General features: G+C 43.6%; 1 protein-coding gene across 1 annotated transcript in view; it reads left to right on the top strand.

The window, feature by feature from the left end:
• LOC123723708 (zinc finger protein 501) overlaps positions 1-8,236 on the top strand; it is a 32,021-nt gene extending 23,785 nt beyond the window's left edge. The window contains exons 3-4 of the mRNA XM_045690536.1: positions 6,998-7,330; positions 7,458-8,236. Of these exons, the coding sequence (XP_045546492.1) occupies positions 6,998-7,146 (149 nt within the window). The 3' untranslated portion in view covers positions 7,147-7,330; positions 7,458-8,236. The remainder of the gene's footprint in view (positions 1-6,997; positions 7,331-7,457) is intronic.
• The last annotated feature ends 8,855 nt before the right edge of the window (positions 8,237-17,091 follow it).

Raw genomic sequence — 17,091 nt, 5'->3', positions numbered from 1 at the left:
TGTTCCCAAGTATTCCCATGCATAATAGAGAGACACGTGATTGTATAAAAATGTAAGCAAGGCGGTAATTTGCAGTCTACAAATTAGTTGTATTTCTGTTCCGACACTCCGCACAATAAAAAAAATAAATCGGCATGCGGCTGAATCTAGTTGATGATCCCTGTCCTATGGGTTGAGGGAGGATGACATGATTCCATCCGGGTCATTGGGAGGAATCAGCCAATTAAAATGATACTTGCCAGCAAACGTTCCATAACTGCAGGTTAAAGTAAAATCACCAACCTTTACTTTAATACATGTTCCAACACCACCCCTCTAGGTGGCAGTATGCACCTTTTCATTTTGTTTTACCAACTCATAGAAGTAGTAGAAGAAGAACACAGACTACTTCAACATGGAGAAGGCCTCAATGGCGTTACCCTGGCGCTTACAGATACCCTAATGGGACTTCTAAAAAGGTAATGTACCAATACTTCTCTATTGTTTTCCACCTTCAGACTACTCACCCAGAACTGTCCAGCACTACTCTCAAACTTCAGACTACATACATACTGGCAGACAACAAGCTCCATACTATACAAGAAGATTACATACATAATGGCAGACAACAAGCTCCATACTATACAGGAAGATTACATACATACTGGCAGACAACAAGCTCCATACTATACAGGAAGATTACATACTGGCAGACAACAAGCTCCATGCTATACAGGAAGACTACATACATACTGGCAGACAACAAGCTCCATACTTTACAGGAAGACTACAAGCTCCATACTATACAGGAAGATTACATACATACTGGCAGACAACAAGCTCCATACTATACAGGAAGATTACATACATACTGGCAGACAACAAGCTCCATACTATACAGGAAGATTACATACTGGCAGACAACAAGCTCCATACTTTACAGGAAGACTACAAGCTCCATACTATACAGGAAGATTACATACATACTGGCAGACAACAAGCTCCATACTATACAGGAAGACTACATACATACTGGCAGACAACAAGCTCCATACTTTACAGGAGGACTACAAGCTCCATACTATACAGGAAGATTACATACTGGCAGACAACAAGCTCCATACTATACAGGAAGATTACATACATACTGGCAGACAACAAGCTCCATACTGTACAGGAAGACTACAAGCTCCATACTATACAGGAAGATTACATACATACTGGCAGACAACAAGCTCCATACTGTACAGGAAGACTACAGGCTACATACTATACTGGCAGACTACAGGCTCCATACTATACTGGCAGACTACAAGCTCCATACTATACTGGCAGACTACAGGCTCCATACTATACTGGCAGACTACAGGCTACATACTATACTGGCAGACTACAGGCAACATGCTATACTGGCAGACTACAGACAACATACTATACTGGCAGACTACAGACAACATACTATACTGGCAGACTACAGACGACATGCTATACTGGCAGACTACAGACGACATGCTATACTGGCAGACTACATAATATACTGGCAGACTACAGGCTACATAATATACTGGCAGACTACAGGCTACATGGTATACTGGCAGACTACAAGCTACATACTGTACAGGAAGACTACAGGCTACATACTATACTGGCAGACTACAGGCAACATGCTATACTGGCAGACTACAGACAACATACTATACTGGCAGACTACAGACAACATACTATACTGGCAGACTACAGACGACATACTATACTGGCAGACTACAGACGACATGCTATACTGGCAGACTACATAATATACTGGCAGACTACAGGCTACATAATATACTGGCAGACTACAGGCTACATGCTATACTGGCAGACTACAAGCTACATACTATACTGCCAGACTACAGGCTACATAATATACTGGCAGACTACATACTATACTGTCAGACTACATACTATACTGGCAGACTACAGACTACATACTATACTGGCAGACTACAGGCTACATAATATACTGGCAGACTACATACTATACTGGCAGACTACAGGCTACATACTATACTGGCAGACTACAGACGACATACTATACTGGCAGACTACAGGCTACATAATATACTGGCAGACTACAGGATACATACTATACTGGCAGACTACAGGCTACATACTATACTAGCAGACTACAAGCTACATAATATACTGGCAGACTATATACTATACTGGCAGACTACAAGCTACATACTATACTGGCAGACTACAGGTGAGATACTATATTGGCAGACTACATACTATACTGGCAGACTACAGGCTACATACTATACCTACAGACTACAGGCTATATACTATACCAGCAGACTACATACTATACTGGCAGACTACAGGCTACATAATATACCGGCAGACTACAGACGACATACTATACCGGCAGACTACAGGCTACATACTATACTGGCAGACTACAGGCGACATACTATACTGGCAGACTATAAGCTACATACTATACTGGCAGACTACAGGTGACATACTATACTGGCAGACTACAGGCGACATACTATACTGGCAGACTACAGGCTACATGCTATACTGGCAGAATACAGGTGACATACTATACTGGCAGACTACAGGCTACATACTATACTGGCAGACTACATAATATACTGGCAGACTACAGGCTACATAATATACTGGCAGACTACAGGCTACATGCTATACTGGCAGACTACAAGCTACATACTGTACAGGAAGACTACAGGCTACATACTATACTGGCAGACTACAGGCAACATGCTATACTGGCAGACTACAGACAACATACTATACTGGCAGACTACAGACAACATACTATACTGGCAGACTACAGACGACATACTATACTGGCAGACTACAGACGACATGCTATACTGGCAGACTACATAATATACTGGCAGACTACAGGCTACATAATATACTGGCAGACTACAGGCTACATGCTATACTGGCAGACTACAAGCTACATACTATACTGCCAGACTACAGGCTACATAATATACTGGCAGACTACATACTATACTGTCAGACTACATACTATACTGGCAGACTACAGACTACATACTATACTGGCAGACTACAGGCTACATAATATACTGGCAGACTACATACTATACTGGCAGACTACAGGCTACATACTATACTGGCAGACTACAGACGACATACTATACTGGCAGACTACAGGCTACATAATATACTGGCAGACTACAGGATACATACTATACTGGCAGACTACAGGCTACATACTATACTAGCAGACTACAAGCTACATAATATACTGGCAGACTATATACTATACTGGCAGACTACAAGCTACATACTATACTGGCAGACTACAGGTGAGATACTATATTGGCAGACTACATACTATACTGGCAGACTACAGGCTACATACTATACCTACAGACTACAGGCTATATACTATACCAGCAGACTACATACTATACTGGCAGACTACAGGCTACATAATATACCGGCAGACTACAGACGACATACTATACCGGCAGACTACAGGCTACATACTATACTGGCAGACTACAGGCGACATACTATACTGGCAGACTATAAGCTACATACTATACTGGCAGACTACAGGTGACATACTATACTGGCAGACTACAGGCGACATACTATACTGGCAGACTACAGGCTACATGCTATACTGGCAGAGTACAGGTGACATACTATACTGGCAGACTACAGGCTACATACTATACTGGCAGACTACAGGCTACATGCTATACTGGCAGAATACAGGTGACATACTATACTGGCAGAATACAGGTGACATACTATACTGGCAGACTACAGGCTACATACTATACTGGCAGACTACAGACGACATACTATACTGGCAGACTACATACTATATTGGCAGACTACAGGCTACATACTATACTAGCAGACTACAGACTACATACTTTACTGGCAGACTACGGGCTACATAATATACTGGCAGACTACAGGCTACATGCTATACTGGCAGACTACAAGCTACATACTATACTGGCAGACTACAGGCTACATACTATACTGGCAGACTACAGACGACATACTATACTGGCAGACTACAGACGACATACTATACTGGCAGACTACATCCTATACTGGCAGATTACAGACTACATACTATACTGGCAGACTACAGGCTACATAATATACTGGCAGACTACATACTATACTGGCAGACTACAGACGACATACTATACTGGCAGACTACAGGCTACATAATATACTGGCAGACTACAGGCTACATACTATACTGGCAGACTACAGGCTATATACTATACTGGCAGACTACAGACGACATACTATACTGGCAGACTACATACTATATTGGCAGACTACAGGCTACATACTATACTAGCAGACTACAGACTACATACTTTACTGGCAGACTACGGGCTACATAATATACTGGCAGACTACAGGCTACATGCTATACTGGCAGACTACAAGCTACATACTATACTGGCAGACTACAGGCTACATACTATACTGGCAGACTACAGACGACATACTATACTGGCAGACTACAGACGACATACTATACTGGCAGACTACATCCTATACTGGCAGATTACAGACTACATACTATACTGGCAGACTACAGGCTACATAATATACTGGCAGACTACATACTATACTGGCAGACTACAGACGACATACTATACTGGCAGACTACAGGCTACATAATATACTGGCAGACTACAGGCTACATACTATACTGGCAGACTACAGGCTACATACTATACTGGCAGACTACAGACTATACTGGCAGACTACATACTATACTGGCAGACTACAGGCTACATACTATACCTACAGACTACAGGCTATATACTATACCGGCAGACTACATACTATACTAGCAGACTACAAGCTACATAATATACTGGCAGACTATGTACTATACTGGCAGACTACAAGCTACATACTATACTGGCAGACTACAGGTGAGATACTATATTGGCAGACTACATACTATACTGGCAGACTACAGGCTACATACTATACCTACAGACTACAGGCTATATACTATACCGGCAGACTACATACTATACTGGCAGAATACAGTTTACATACTATACCGGCAGACTACACACTACATACTATACTGGCAGACTACAAGCTACATATTATACTGGCAGACTGCATACTGTGCTGGCAGACTACATACTATACTATAAGACTACAAACTATTCTGGCAGACTACAGGCTACATACTTTACTGGCAGGCTACAGACTACAGACGATACAGGAAACAACAGACTGCAGGCTACATGCTAAAGACTACATGCTACATACTATTTCCTGGTTAAATAAAGGTTAAATAAAATAAATAAAGACTACATTCTCCATACTATACAGGAAGATTACAGACTACAACATTTAATGTTATAACATATTATTATTGAAATAAAAGAAAAACAATCATTGAAAGTGATTCACTGGCTCGCTAGCTAACGTTACTTGTATGATCTTTGTAAGAATTCCATTTGCATTGCTAGTTATAGCCTAATGTTAGCTAGCTAACATTGAACCTAGTTGGTTAGCTTTATTATGGTTCATTGTTTAGCTAGCTAGCTAACATTAAACCTAGTTGGTTAGCTTTATTATGGTTCATTGTTTAGCTAGCTAGCTAACATTGAACCTAGTTTGTTCGATTTGTTATTATTCATTGTATAGCTAGTTAGCTAGCAACCATCACTCTTGTGTTCCAATGGCACGTTGTGTTAGCTAATCCAAGTTTATCATTTAAAAAGGCTAATTGATCATTAGAAAAACCCTTTTGCAATTATGTTAACACAGCTGAAAACTATTTGTCTGATTAAAGAAGCAATAAAACTGGCCTTCTTTAGACTAGTTGAGTGTCTGGAGCATCAGCATTTGTGGGTTTGATTACAGGCTGAAAATGGGCAGAAACAAAGACTTTCTTCTGAAACTCGTCAGTCTATTCTTGCAAAGAAAAAGCCATATCTCAAACTGGCCAATAAAAGAAAAGATTAAGCTGGGCAAAAGAACACAGATACTGGACAGAGAAACTCTGCCTAGAAGGCCAGCATCCCTGAGTCGCCTCTCCACTGTTGATGTTGAGACTGGTGTTTTGCGGGTACTATTTAATGTAGCTGCCAGTTGAGGACTTGTGAGGCATCCGTTTCTCAAACTAGACACAAATGTACTTGTCCTCTTGTTCAGTTATGCACTGGGGCCTCCCACTCCTCTTTCTATAATGGGCCTTTGTACGCCTATGTAGATATTCCATAAAAAATCTGCCGTTTCTAGCTACAATAGTCATTTACAACCTTACACCAAAAGTGCTTTTCTTTAAAAAAAAAAAAAAAGAAGATATTTCTAAGTGACCCCAATCTTTTGAACGGTGGTGTACATGTCTAGACACTAGTGACCCATCCACGTAGCTAGATGTTATAGCCTCTCTTTGACCCATCGATTTAGAGAAGTGTGTCTGGGAGGCCTCATCTTATAATGCTAAAATATTTGTATCTGGAATTTGTCTTTCAGCATCAGTAGAACACACCTGACTCTCCTCCACCAGTCATACAAGGAGAATGGTCTAATACCTCCCATCATAAAGACCTGTAGAACACGCCTGACTCTCCTCCACCAGTCATACAAGGAGAATGGTCTAATACCTCCCATCATAAAGACCTGTAGAACACGCCTGACTCTCCTCCACCAGTCATACAAGGAGAATGGTCTAATGCCTCCCATCAAAAAGAGAGCTGGCCCAAGCAAGCACAGGTTACACCTGAAGCATGAGGACTTGCAGCGAGTTGTGAACTTCATCAACAACTACGCAGAGAATAATGCAATAGTATTACCAGGACACCACCCAGGACACAAACACTTTGGTGGAAAGCTGCTGCCATCTCATGTGACAAAAGCAGCGGTGTGGCATCTCTACAACACGTTTAGATTATTTAATTTACTTTCAACATGATTGGCACTACTTTTATTGATCTCACATTATTTGTGTATTTTCCAGAGCTACATGCAGCCAGGCTGTCTTCCTTCAGGAATCTATGGAGAAAATTGCTGCCCCACATCTCCAGCACTAAGTCCAGGACAGACCTGTGCTGGCAGTGCCAAAGGAACAACAACTATCAGGTCTTCAGATCTGCCAGAAGCTGTTAAGTCAGCCAAGCTGAAGAAGCAAGAGCAGCATCTCCTGCTTGTTCAGAGTGAGCGGTCTGTCTACCAGAAGATGGTTGCTGACTGCAAGACCACCTGTCAAGACCTGCAGTTGTCTCTGGGGGGCCCTACTGAACCAGCAAGTAAAGACATCAGGATGCATTACAGCTTTGGTTTTGCTCAACAAGTAAGCAACATTTCCTCCTTTTTATAAATGAGAAGCAGGCACACGCATCTTTCACTGACCTGTGTAAAAATAGAGTGACAGGGATGTAACAATTTATTTTTGTCTAATGTGCTTTTGTTATTTGCAGGTGCACTATCCTTCTGACCCTATGCAGCCAGGTCCTATCTACTTTTTAACTCCTCGCAAGGGTGGCTTGTTTGGTGTCTGATGTGAAGGAATACCACAACAAGTCAACTACTTGATTGATGAAGGCATGTCATCCAGCAAAGGCAGCAGCACAGTCATCAACTACATGCACCATTTCTTCACCAACTACGGAGTTGGGGAAACACGTGTGGACCTGAATTGTGATAACTGCAGTGGCCAAAACAAGAACAAGTTTGTGCTCTGGTATTGTGCCTGGCGTACCATGCACAACCTCCACCACAGTCTGGACCTTCACTTCCTGATCACAGGCCACACCAAGTTTGCCCCCGACTGGTTCTTCAGCCTCATCAAGCAGCGCTTCAGAAAGACCAGAGTGAACAATTTGTCTGAGATTGCTGGTGTTGTGAAGGACAGCACTGTGACAGGAGTCAACATCCCACAGCTGGTTGGACTGGAGGACGGTACGGTGCTGGTGGAAAGCTATGGCTGGCAACAACACCTGACTCCGTACTTCAGGCCGCTGCCACAGATCAAGCAGTACCAGCACTTCAGATGAATATCATTTTCATGGCATTGTATGAAATGAATGTAATTATCTAAACTTGGGAGGTGAATTGATGTTATGAAAGGTTGTAATGCCTTTCCTGTTTTACAGCTTCGATGCTCTGGAGCCTGGTGTTGTTGTTATTCCCTGTTTTACAGCTTCGATGCTCTGGAGCCTGGTGTTGTTGTTATTTCCTGTTTTACAGCTTCGATGCTCTGGAGCCTGGTGTTGTTGTTATTTCCTGTTTTATAGCTTCGATGCTCTGGAGCCTGGTGTTGTTGTTATTCCCTGTTTTACAGCTTTGATGCTCTGGAGCCTGGTGTTGTTGTTATTTCCTGTTTTACAGCTTTGATGCTCTGGAGCCTGGTGTTGTTGTTATTTCCTGTTTTACAGCTTTGATGCTCTGGAGCCTGGTGTTGTTGTTATTCCCTGTTTTACAGCTTCGATGCTCTGGAGCCTGGTGTTGTTGTTATTTCCTGTTTTACAGCTTCGATGCTCTGGAGCCTGGTGTTGTTGTTATTCCCTGTTTTACAGCTTCGATGCTCTGGAGCCTGGTGTTGTTGTTATTTCCTGTTTTACAGCTTCGATGCTCTGGAGCCTGGTGTTGTTGTTATTCCCTGTTTTACAGCTTCGATGCTCTGGAGCCTGGTGTTGTTGTTATTTCCTGTTTTACAGCTTCGATGCTCTGGAGCCTGGTGTTGTTGTTATTCCCTGTTTTACAGCTTTGATGCTCTGGAGCCTGGTGTTGTTGTTATTTCCTGTTTTACAGCTTCGATGCTCTGGAGCCTGGTGTTGTTGTTATTTCCTGTTTTACAGCTTCGATGCTCTGGAGCCTGGTGTTGTTGTTATTTCCTGTTTTACAGCTTCGATGCTCTGGAGCCTGGTGTTGTTGTTATTCCCTGTTTTACAGCTTTGATGCTCTGGAGCCTGGTGTTGTTGTTATTTCCTGTTTTACAGCTTCGATGCTCTGGAGCCTGGTGTTGTTGTTATTCCCTGTTTTACAGCTTCGATGCTCTGGAGCCTGGTGTTGTTGTTATTTCCTGTTTTACAGCTTCGATGCTCTGGAGCCTGGTGTTGTTGTTATTCCCTGTTTTATAGCTTCGATGCTCTGGAGCCTGGTGTTGTTGTTATTCCCTGTTTTAGAGCTTTGATGCTCTGGAGCCTGGTGTTGTTGTTATTTCCTGTTTTACAGCTTCGATGCTCTGGAGCCTGGTGTTGTTGTTATTTCCTGTTTTACAGCTTCGATGCTCTGGAGCCTGGTGTTGTTGTTATTCCCTGTTTTACAGCTTCGATGCTCTGGAGCCTGGTGTTGTTGTTATTTCCTGTTTTACAGCTTCGATGCTCTGGAGCCTGGTGTTGTTGTTATTCCCTGTTTTACAGCTTCGATGCTCTGGAGCCTGGTGTTGTTGTTATTCCCTGTTTTACAGCTTCGATGCTCTGGAGCCTGGTGTTGTTGTTATTTCCTGTTTTACAGCTTCGATGCTCTGGAGCCTGGTGTTGTTGTTATTTCCTGTTTTACAGCTTCGATGCTCTGGAGCCTGGTGTTGTTGTTATTTCCTGTTTTACAGCTTTGATGCTCTGGAGCCTGGTGTTGTTGTCGCCAAGGAGCATTCTGACTCAGTCGGGACCAGGTTTCAGCTGCTCCGCAACACTGACATCCTTCCTCCCATAGATGGTCTGCCTGTACAAGCACCACCTAGACTGGACACAGCTAGACAAACGTATCTTTTTGAGAAGATCAGGGAGTTCTGCGACGAAAAGGCCATGGACATCACATGCCCTGCACCAAAGTCAAGGGCAGGACAGAAACAAGCTATCCGAATGTAGATTCCCTTGTTCATGCGTGGTGTGGACTGGGGGAAGAGTTCTCAGTAATCCGGACTATCTGCAGTATCTCTATTCACATAACTCTCTCCTACCACACAGGCCATACGTTACTGCTACAATTTTCTTTTTATCCTGCTGCTCAGCCACTTTACCCCTGATTGAATACTTATAACTACTACCTCCTGTATCACCAGTATCACTGATATCTGTTTTTGTTTTTTTGACACTTTCTGTTTTTGATATTGCTATGCAAATATGCAAGTAACCATTTCAATGCACCGTGTACACCTTCTGTATCCTGTGCATGTGACAAACATTGATTTTTATTTGATATATAGTGTGTGTTTACCAGAGACAGTAATGTAAAGAACAACATGACCTGCACCAAAGTCAGATTAGGATATAGGACAAGATGAAGTGTATTTTTACCTGGAGTTTTCCTTATTGTAGTTTACTACGTCTACCACTTGTCTTAATCTTTGGTTGTTTACTACGCAATCTTACTCACTCTGTTTAGCACATGGCCTCACATGTGAATCCTTAAAGAGATGGGTGGGGCTAAGGCTTAAAAGGGTGTGAACGATGCTGAATGGGTGCAGACCAAGAAGAGCTCTCAAATAGTAGTACCAAAACATTCAAGTGCCATTTTCTCAAAAGTGGGGTTACAAGTTTATCAACTTTCAAAGCAGAATTACTTTCCCATTGTTCCTCTATTGTACAGTAGTGTATGATATACCCATTTGTAGCTCTGAGTCTCTACTTTTATCCAATGTAAAAATTAAAATATTTTTTTTTTTTTTACAACATAAGACAGAAAGAGATGCTGTTCTCTTAGAAGTTTCCAGTAAAATAAGTCCTAAATGTAAGGGATCGTTTGTCATCTGTAGCCCCATGATATCAGAGATTCCAAACGATGTAACAGAGCAGTACCTGAGATTATCTGTCTGGATCAAGTGCCATTCTGGGACTTTTTTGTGGAATTGTTTTGGTATTGAGTATTGTGATACTAAACCTGGTATCTAAGTCAAACTTCTGGTGTCATGACAACACTAGTATATAATGACGAGATGCATATGTCTCTGTTGTCCCAAAGGCGGGAAGGTAGGTGACAAGTTTAGGTCCAAAATAAACATTGGCCTTATTTTGGAACCTCGCTTGGCCTTTTCCTCTATGGTTTACACACTAAAGCTCTTCACGGATCCATCTGTACCTGAATACCCGAGACCCGGTCAGGTCCGACTCGAGAATTCAGGGTTCTGGGTTGGATCTGATCTGATCGTCAGGAAGCTGGGTTGATTACCATCCAGATAATCCGTCTGTCTGACTCTAGTGTTAGGTTCTTATTTTCCAGAGTAAATAATCCACGGACATTAGAGAAGCTTTAACCAAGTTTAATTCTTCCCAAAGGTTCTGTACAGCTGAAATCAGACCCCCAAACATTTCAGACATCACAGTTTATATGAATCCTACTTCATACACTCCTCCACCTCACAGTTTATATGAATCCTACTTCATACACTCCTCCTCATCACAGTTTATATGCATCCTACTTCATACACTCCTCCTCCTCACAGTTTATATGAATCCTACTTCATACACTCCTCCTTACAGTTTATATGAATCCTACTTCATACACTCCTCCTCAGTTTATATGCATCCTACTTCATACACTCCTCATCACAGTTCATATGAATCCTACTTCACGCACTCCTCCTCACAGTTTATATGAATCCTACTTCATACACTCCTCACAGTTTATATGAATCCTACTTCATACACTCCTCCTTAGTTTATATGAATCCTACTTCATACACTCCTCCTCACAGTTTATATGCATCCTACTTCATACACTCCTCATCACAGTTCATATGAATCCTACTTCATACACTCCTCCTCACAGTTTATATGAATCCTACTTCATACACTCCTCCTCAGTTTATATGAATCCTACTTCATACACTCTCCTCCTCACAGTTTATATGAATCCTACTTCATACACTCCTCATCACAGTTTATATGAATCCTACTTCATACACTCCTCATCACAGTTCATATGAATCCTACTTCATACACTCCTCCTCACAGTTTATATGAATCCTACTTCATACACTCTCCTCCTCACAGTTTATATGAATCCTACTTCATACACTCCTCATCACAGTTTATATGAATCCTACTTCATACACTCCTCATCACAGTTTATATGAATCCTACTTCATACACTCCTCATCACAGTTTATATGAATCCTACTTTATACACTCCTCCTCCTCACAGTTTATATGAATCCTACTTCATACACTCCTCGTCAGTTTATATGAATCCTACTTCATACACTCCTCCTCACAGTTTATATGAATCCTACTTCATACACTCCTCCTCCTTACAGTTTATGGCTCCACAGGAAAGAAGGTAACCAGATACCAACCCTGATTACTCCCTTAAGGGGAACTGACCTCACCCCTCACCTCCTGACCTCAACCCCTCCTTCACCTGATCCACAGATATCCATCTGTCTTCCCTATATCAACATATCACTCTCCTCACCTCCTGACCTCAACCCCTCCTTCACCTAATCCACAGATATCCATCTGTCTTCCCTATATCAACACATCACTCTCCTCACCTCCTGACCTCAACCCCTCCTTCACCTAATCCACAGATATCCATCTGTCTTCCCTATATCAACACATCACTCTCCTCACCTGACCTCAACCCCTCCTTCACCTAATCCACAGATATCCATCTGTTTTCCCTATATCAACACATCGCTCTCCTCTCCTCCATCAAACACATTCCAAAGCTGCCTTCTTTCTTCTGAGAACCATTAACTTCTAACATAACCCAGTCTCTTTCATTTCCTATCATTCATTTAATATCTCAATGTTCAAAGTTTAGCCGATTCCAACACTATGAATTAGAAATTCTGCTCTCAGTCTGAGTAATGAATTTAACTCAGATTTAATTATTGATCAGTTTCTCTGCTTCTCGGCAGAGAAACTGTTTTGATGTTGACGAGTTATTAAGGATAGAGTGAACTTGTCACGATCGTCGTAATAGATGGACCAAGGCACAGCGGGTACGTGAATGCTCATTTTTATTTATCCAAAACAAACACGAAAAAACGATAAACTGACGACAAAACAGTCTTGTAGGCAACACACAGCAATACAAGAAACAATCTCCCGCAAACCCCAAAACAAACATACTCCTAATTATAGGACCTTCAATCAGAGGTAACGATAGACAGCTGCCTCCAACTGAAGGCCCCAACACCAATTAGCAAAACATAGAAATATAAACGACTAGACAGAACATAGAAATATAACCAAAAACCCCGGAATACATAAATCTAACACCCCTCTACATACACAACCACCCCAAACCATATAAAACAAATACCCCCTGCCACGTCCTGACCAAACTCAAATAACAAATAACCCCTTTACTAATCAGGACGTGATAGTACCCCCCCAAAGGTGCAGACCCCGGATGCACCTGACAACAAAAATACCCAAAAAAGGAATCCCTAATCTAAAGGAAGGGAAAGGGGGGTGGCTGCCGTCAACGACGGCTCGCGTGCTACACCCCCCCTCCCCAAACCTCCTACAGTGGAGGTGGCTTAGGCTCAGGCCTTAGTCCCCTACCTGACCAGTCCACCCCCACTGAATACCTCTGCCTGAAGCCTGTCACTGAGGACCCTGGACTGTACTCTGGGAGCTCCGGACTGTAGGACGACTCTGGGAGCTCCGGACAGTGGGCCGTCTCTCTTGGTTCCGGACGCTCTGGACGAGGCACTGTCGCCGGACGCTCTGGACGAGGCACTGTCGCCGGACGCTCTGGACGAGGCACTGTCGCCGGAAGCTCGAGACTGGGCTGATGCACTGGAAGCCTGATGCGTGGGGCTGGTAGTGGAGGTACCAGACTGGAAACACGCACCTCAGGGCTAGTGCGAGGAGCAGGAACAGGACGAGTTGGACTGGGCTGACACACTGGAAGCCTGGTGCGTGGTGCTGGTACTGGATGTGCCAGACTGAAGACACGCACCTCAGGGCTAGTGCGAGGAGCAGGATACACTGGACCATAGAGGCGCACTGGTGGTCTCGAGCGCAGGACTGGCACCGACCGTACTGGCTGCGTGCCCACTTCCCCCTGGCAAATGCGGGGCGCTGGCACTGCGCACACTGGCCTGAAAATACTTGGCCTCGCCACAGTACGCATTAACCCGAAGCACGGGACCTGTCCCGTCATTGGTTCCTTAACAAAAGCACGGGGATTTGGCATGCTCCTGATGAGGTGGCAGATGGTCTCCTGAGGGATCTCCTCCCAGACCTGGACTAAAGCATCCGCCAACTCCTGGACAGTCTGTGGTGCAACGTGGCGTTGGTGGATGGAGCGAGACATGATGTCCCAGATGTGCTCAATTGGATTCAGGTCTGGGGAACGGGCGGGCCAGTCCATAGCATCAATGCCTTCCTCTTGCAGGAACTGCTGACACACTCCAGCCACATGAGGTCTAGCATTGTCTTGCATTAGGAGGAACCCAGGGCCAACAAGGTCTCACAAGGGTCTCACAAGGGGTCTGCGGATCTCATCTCGGTACCTAATGGCAGTCAGGCTACCTCTGGCGAGCGCAGGGAGGGCTGTGCGGCCCCCCAAAGAAATGCCACCCCACACCATGACTGACCCACCGCCAAACCGGTCATGCTGAAGGATGTTGCAGGCAGCAGAACGTTCTCCACGGCGTCTCCAGACAGTCACGTGCTCAGTGTGAACCTGCTTTCATCTGTGAAGAGCACAGGGCGCCAGTGGCGAATTTGCCAATCTTGGTGTTCTCTGGAAAATGACAAACGTCCTGCACGGTGTTGAGCTGTAAGCACAACCCCCACCTGTGGACGTCGGGCCCTCATACCACCCTCATGGAGTCTGTTTCTGACCGTTTGAGCAGACACATGCACATTTGTGGCCTGCTGGAGGTCATTTTGCAGGGCTCTGGCAATGCTTCTCCTGCTCCTCCTTGCACAAAGGCGGAGGTAGCGGTCCTGCTGCTGGGTTGTTGCCCTCCTACGGCCTCCTCCACATCTCCTGATGTACTGGCCTGTCTCCTGGTAGCGCCTCCATGCTCTGGACACTACGCTGACAGACACAGCAAACCTTCTTGCCACAGCTCGCATTGATGTGCTATCCTGGATGAGCTGCACTACCTGAGCCACTTGTGTGGGTTGTAGACTCCGTCTCATGCTACCACTAGAGTGAAAGCACCGCCAGCATTCAAAAGTGACCAAAACATCAGCCAGGAAGCATAGAAACTGAGAAGTGGTCTGTGGTCCCCACCTGCAGAACTACTCCTTTATTGGGGGTGTCTTGCTAATTGCCTATAATTTCCACCTGTTGTCTATTCCATTTGCACAACAGCATGTGAAATTTATTGTCAATCAGTGTTGTTTCCTAAGTGGACAGTTTGATTTCACAGAAGTGTGATTGACTTGGAGTTACATTGTGTTGTTTAAGTGTTCCCTTTATTTTTTGGAGCAGTGTATATAGTACACATAATAGTAAGTATTACTATATAGTACATGTGTAATAGTAGGTATTACGCTATAGCACACGTGGTATTACATTTTAAAGTAAATAGATGTAGTCAATATCAGCATAGAATAGGTTAAAAAAATATTATATTCTAATGGCCCATCCACAGGGCTCCCTGTATTTAATGGTCCGTCCACAGGGCTCCCTGTATTCTAATGGCCCGCCCACAGGGCTCCCTGTATTCTAATGGCCCATCCACAGGGCTCCCTGTATTCTAATGGCCCGCCCACAGGGCTCCCTGTATTCTAATGGCCCATCCACAGGGCTCCCTGTATTCTAATGGCCCATCCACAGGGCTCCCTGTATTCTAATGGCCCATAATCTAAATATCAAATAAATTCTACTGGACTGGAAAAGGAGGATAATGGACCGAACAAAACCAATTTTGGTGAAATACAAAAACAAATACATGTAAAACCTAATAATGTTTGTCCAGTCGCTGTTTGATAGGGACATAGTATAAACAATTCAACAGATCATGATTTGCCTGGGATATTCTTAGTGCATCTAGGCGGGTCAAAAGAAAATAATAACTGAACCCGGCGGACAGACACAGCCCATTAAACCACATAGGAAGATAGTTTTATCACATGGAGGTTTCATTCAGGGCTCTGTTTAGTATTTAACTAAATCATTTGTTTGTCTTTAGCAGGAGAGCGACCAGACTCTCACTCTGACAGCGGGGAGAGTCATTCAGGGGAACCAGACCCAGAGACGTCCAAACCAGCGAGACGACACCAATGTGGAACTACTGTGTGGAAGTTTTATCCGATCACAACACCTGAAATCACACAAGAGAACACACACAGGAGAAAAGCCTTACCACTGTTCCCAGTCTGGAACGTGTTTTACTCGGTTAGAGAACCTGAAAAGTCATAAGCAAATACACTCTGGAGAGAAGCCTTACCACGGCTCCAAATGTCTAATGGCTTTTACATGGTTAGCGAACATGAAAACGCACCAGAGGACACACACAGGAGAGAAGCCTTACCATTGTTCCCATTGTGGAAATAAATGTAGTCATTTAGTGAGCCTGAAAATGCATGAGAGAATACACACAGGTGAGAAGCCTTACCTCTGTTCCCACTGTGGAAAGAGTTTTAGGGTGTTAGCCTTTCTGAAACTGCATGAGAAAACACACACACACGAGAGAAGTCTTACCCCTGTTCCCATTGTGGAAAAAGTTTTAGGTGGTTAGGGACTCTGAAAACGCATGAGCGAATACACACACAAAAAAAGGAAAAGCTCTACCAAAAGCGGTTTACCCAGTTAGAAGCCCTGATTATGCATGACAGGACACACACAGGAGAGGATAAACCTTACCACAAGAGATTTAATTGGTTAAGGCACCTGAATAAGCATGAAAGAATACTGCTCTCATTGTGGAAAGACATTTTCCCAGTCAGAGGACCTGAAATCACATGAGAGAATAGAGAGGCTGTGTTCTGACTTGTGTTTTTGACTGACAATTTGTGTTTTTGTTTCATCCTCATGAAATCAAATTGTATATATGAAACCAGGATAAGGTTACTTTTGTTGTTTTTTCATTTTGAGACATGATCATGTCTAATATCAGATGTCTATTGGGTTTTGATGATGAGCTTTGATTGATTGATTTGATACAAGTATAAACCCTCTGTTGTTCATGATATGCTT

Source organism: Salmo salar, chromosome ssa12 (genome assembly GCF_905237065.1).
Source record: "Salmo salar chromosome ssa12, Ssal_v3.1, whole genome shotgun sequence".
Lineage (NCBI taxonomy): Eukaryota > Metazoa > Chordata > Actinopteri > Salmoniformes > Salmonidae > Salmo > Salmo salar.
The sequence above is the reverse complement of the archived record's forward strand: the minus strand, read 5'-3'. Positions and strand labels throughout refer to the sequence as shown.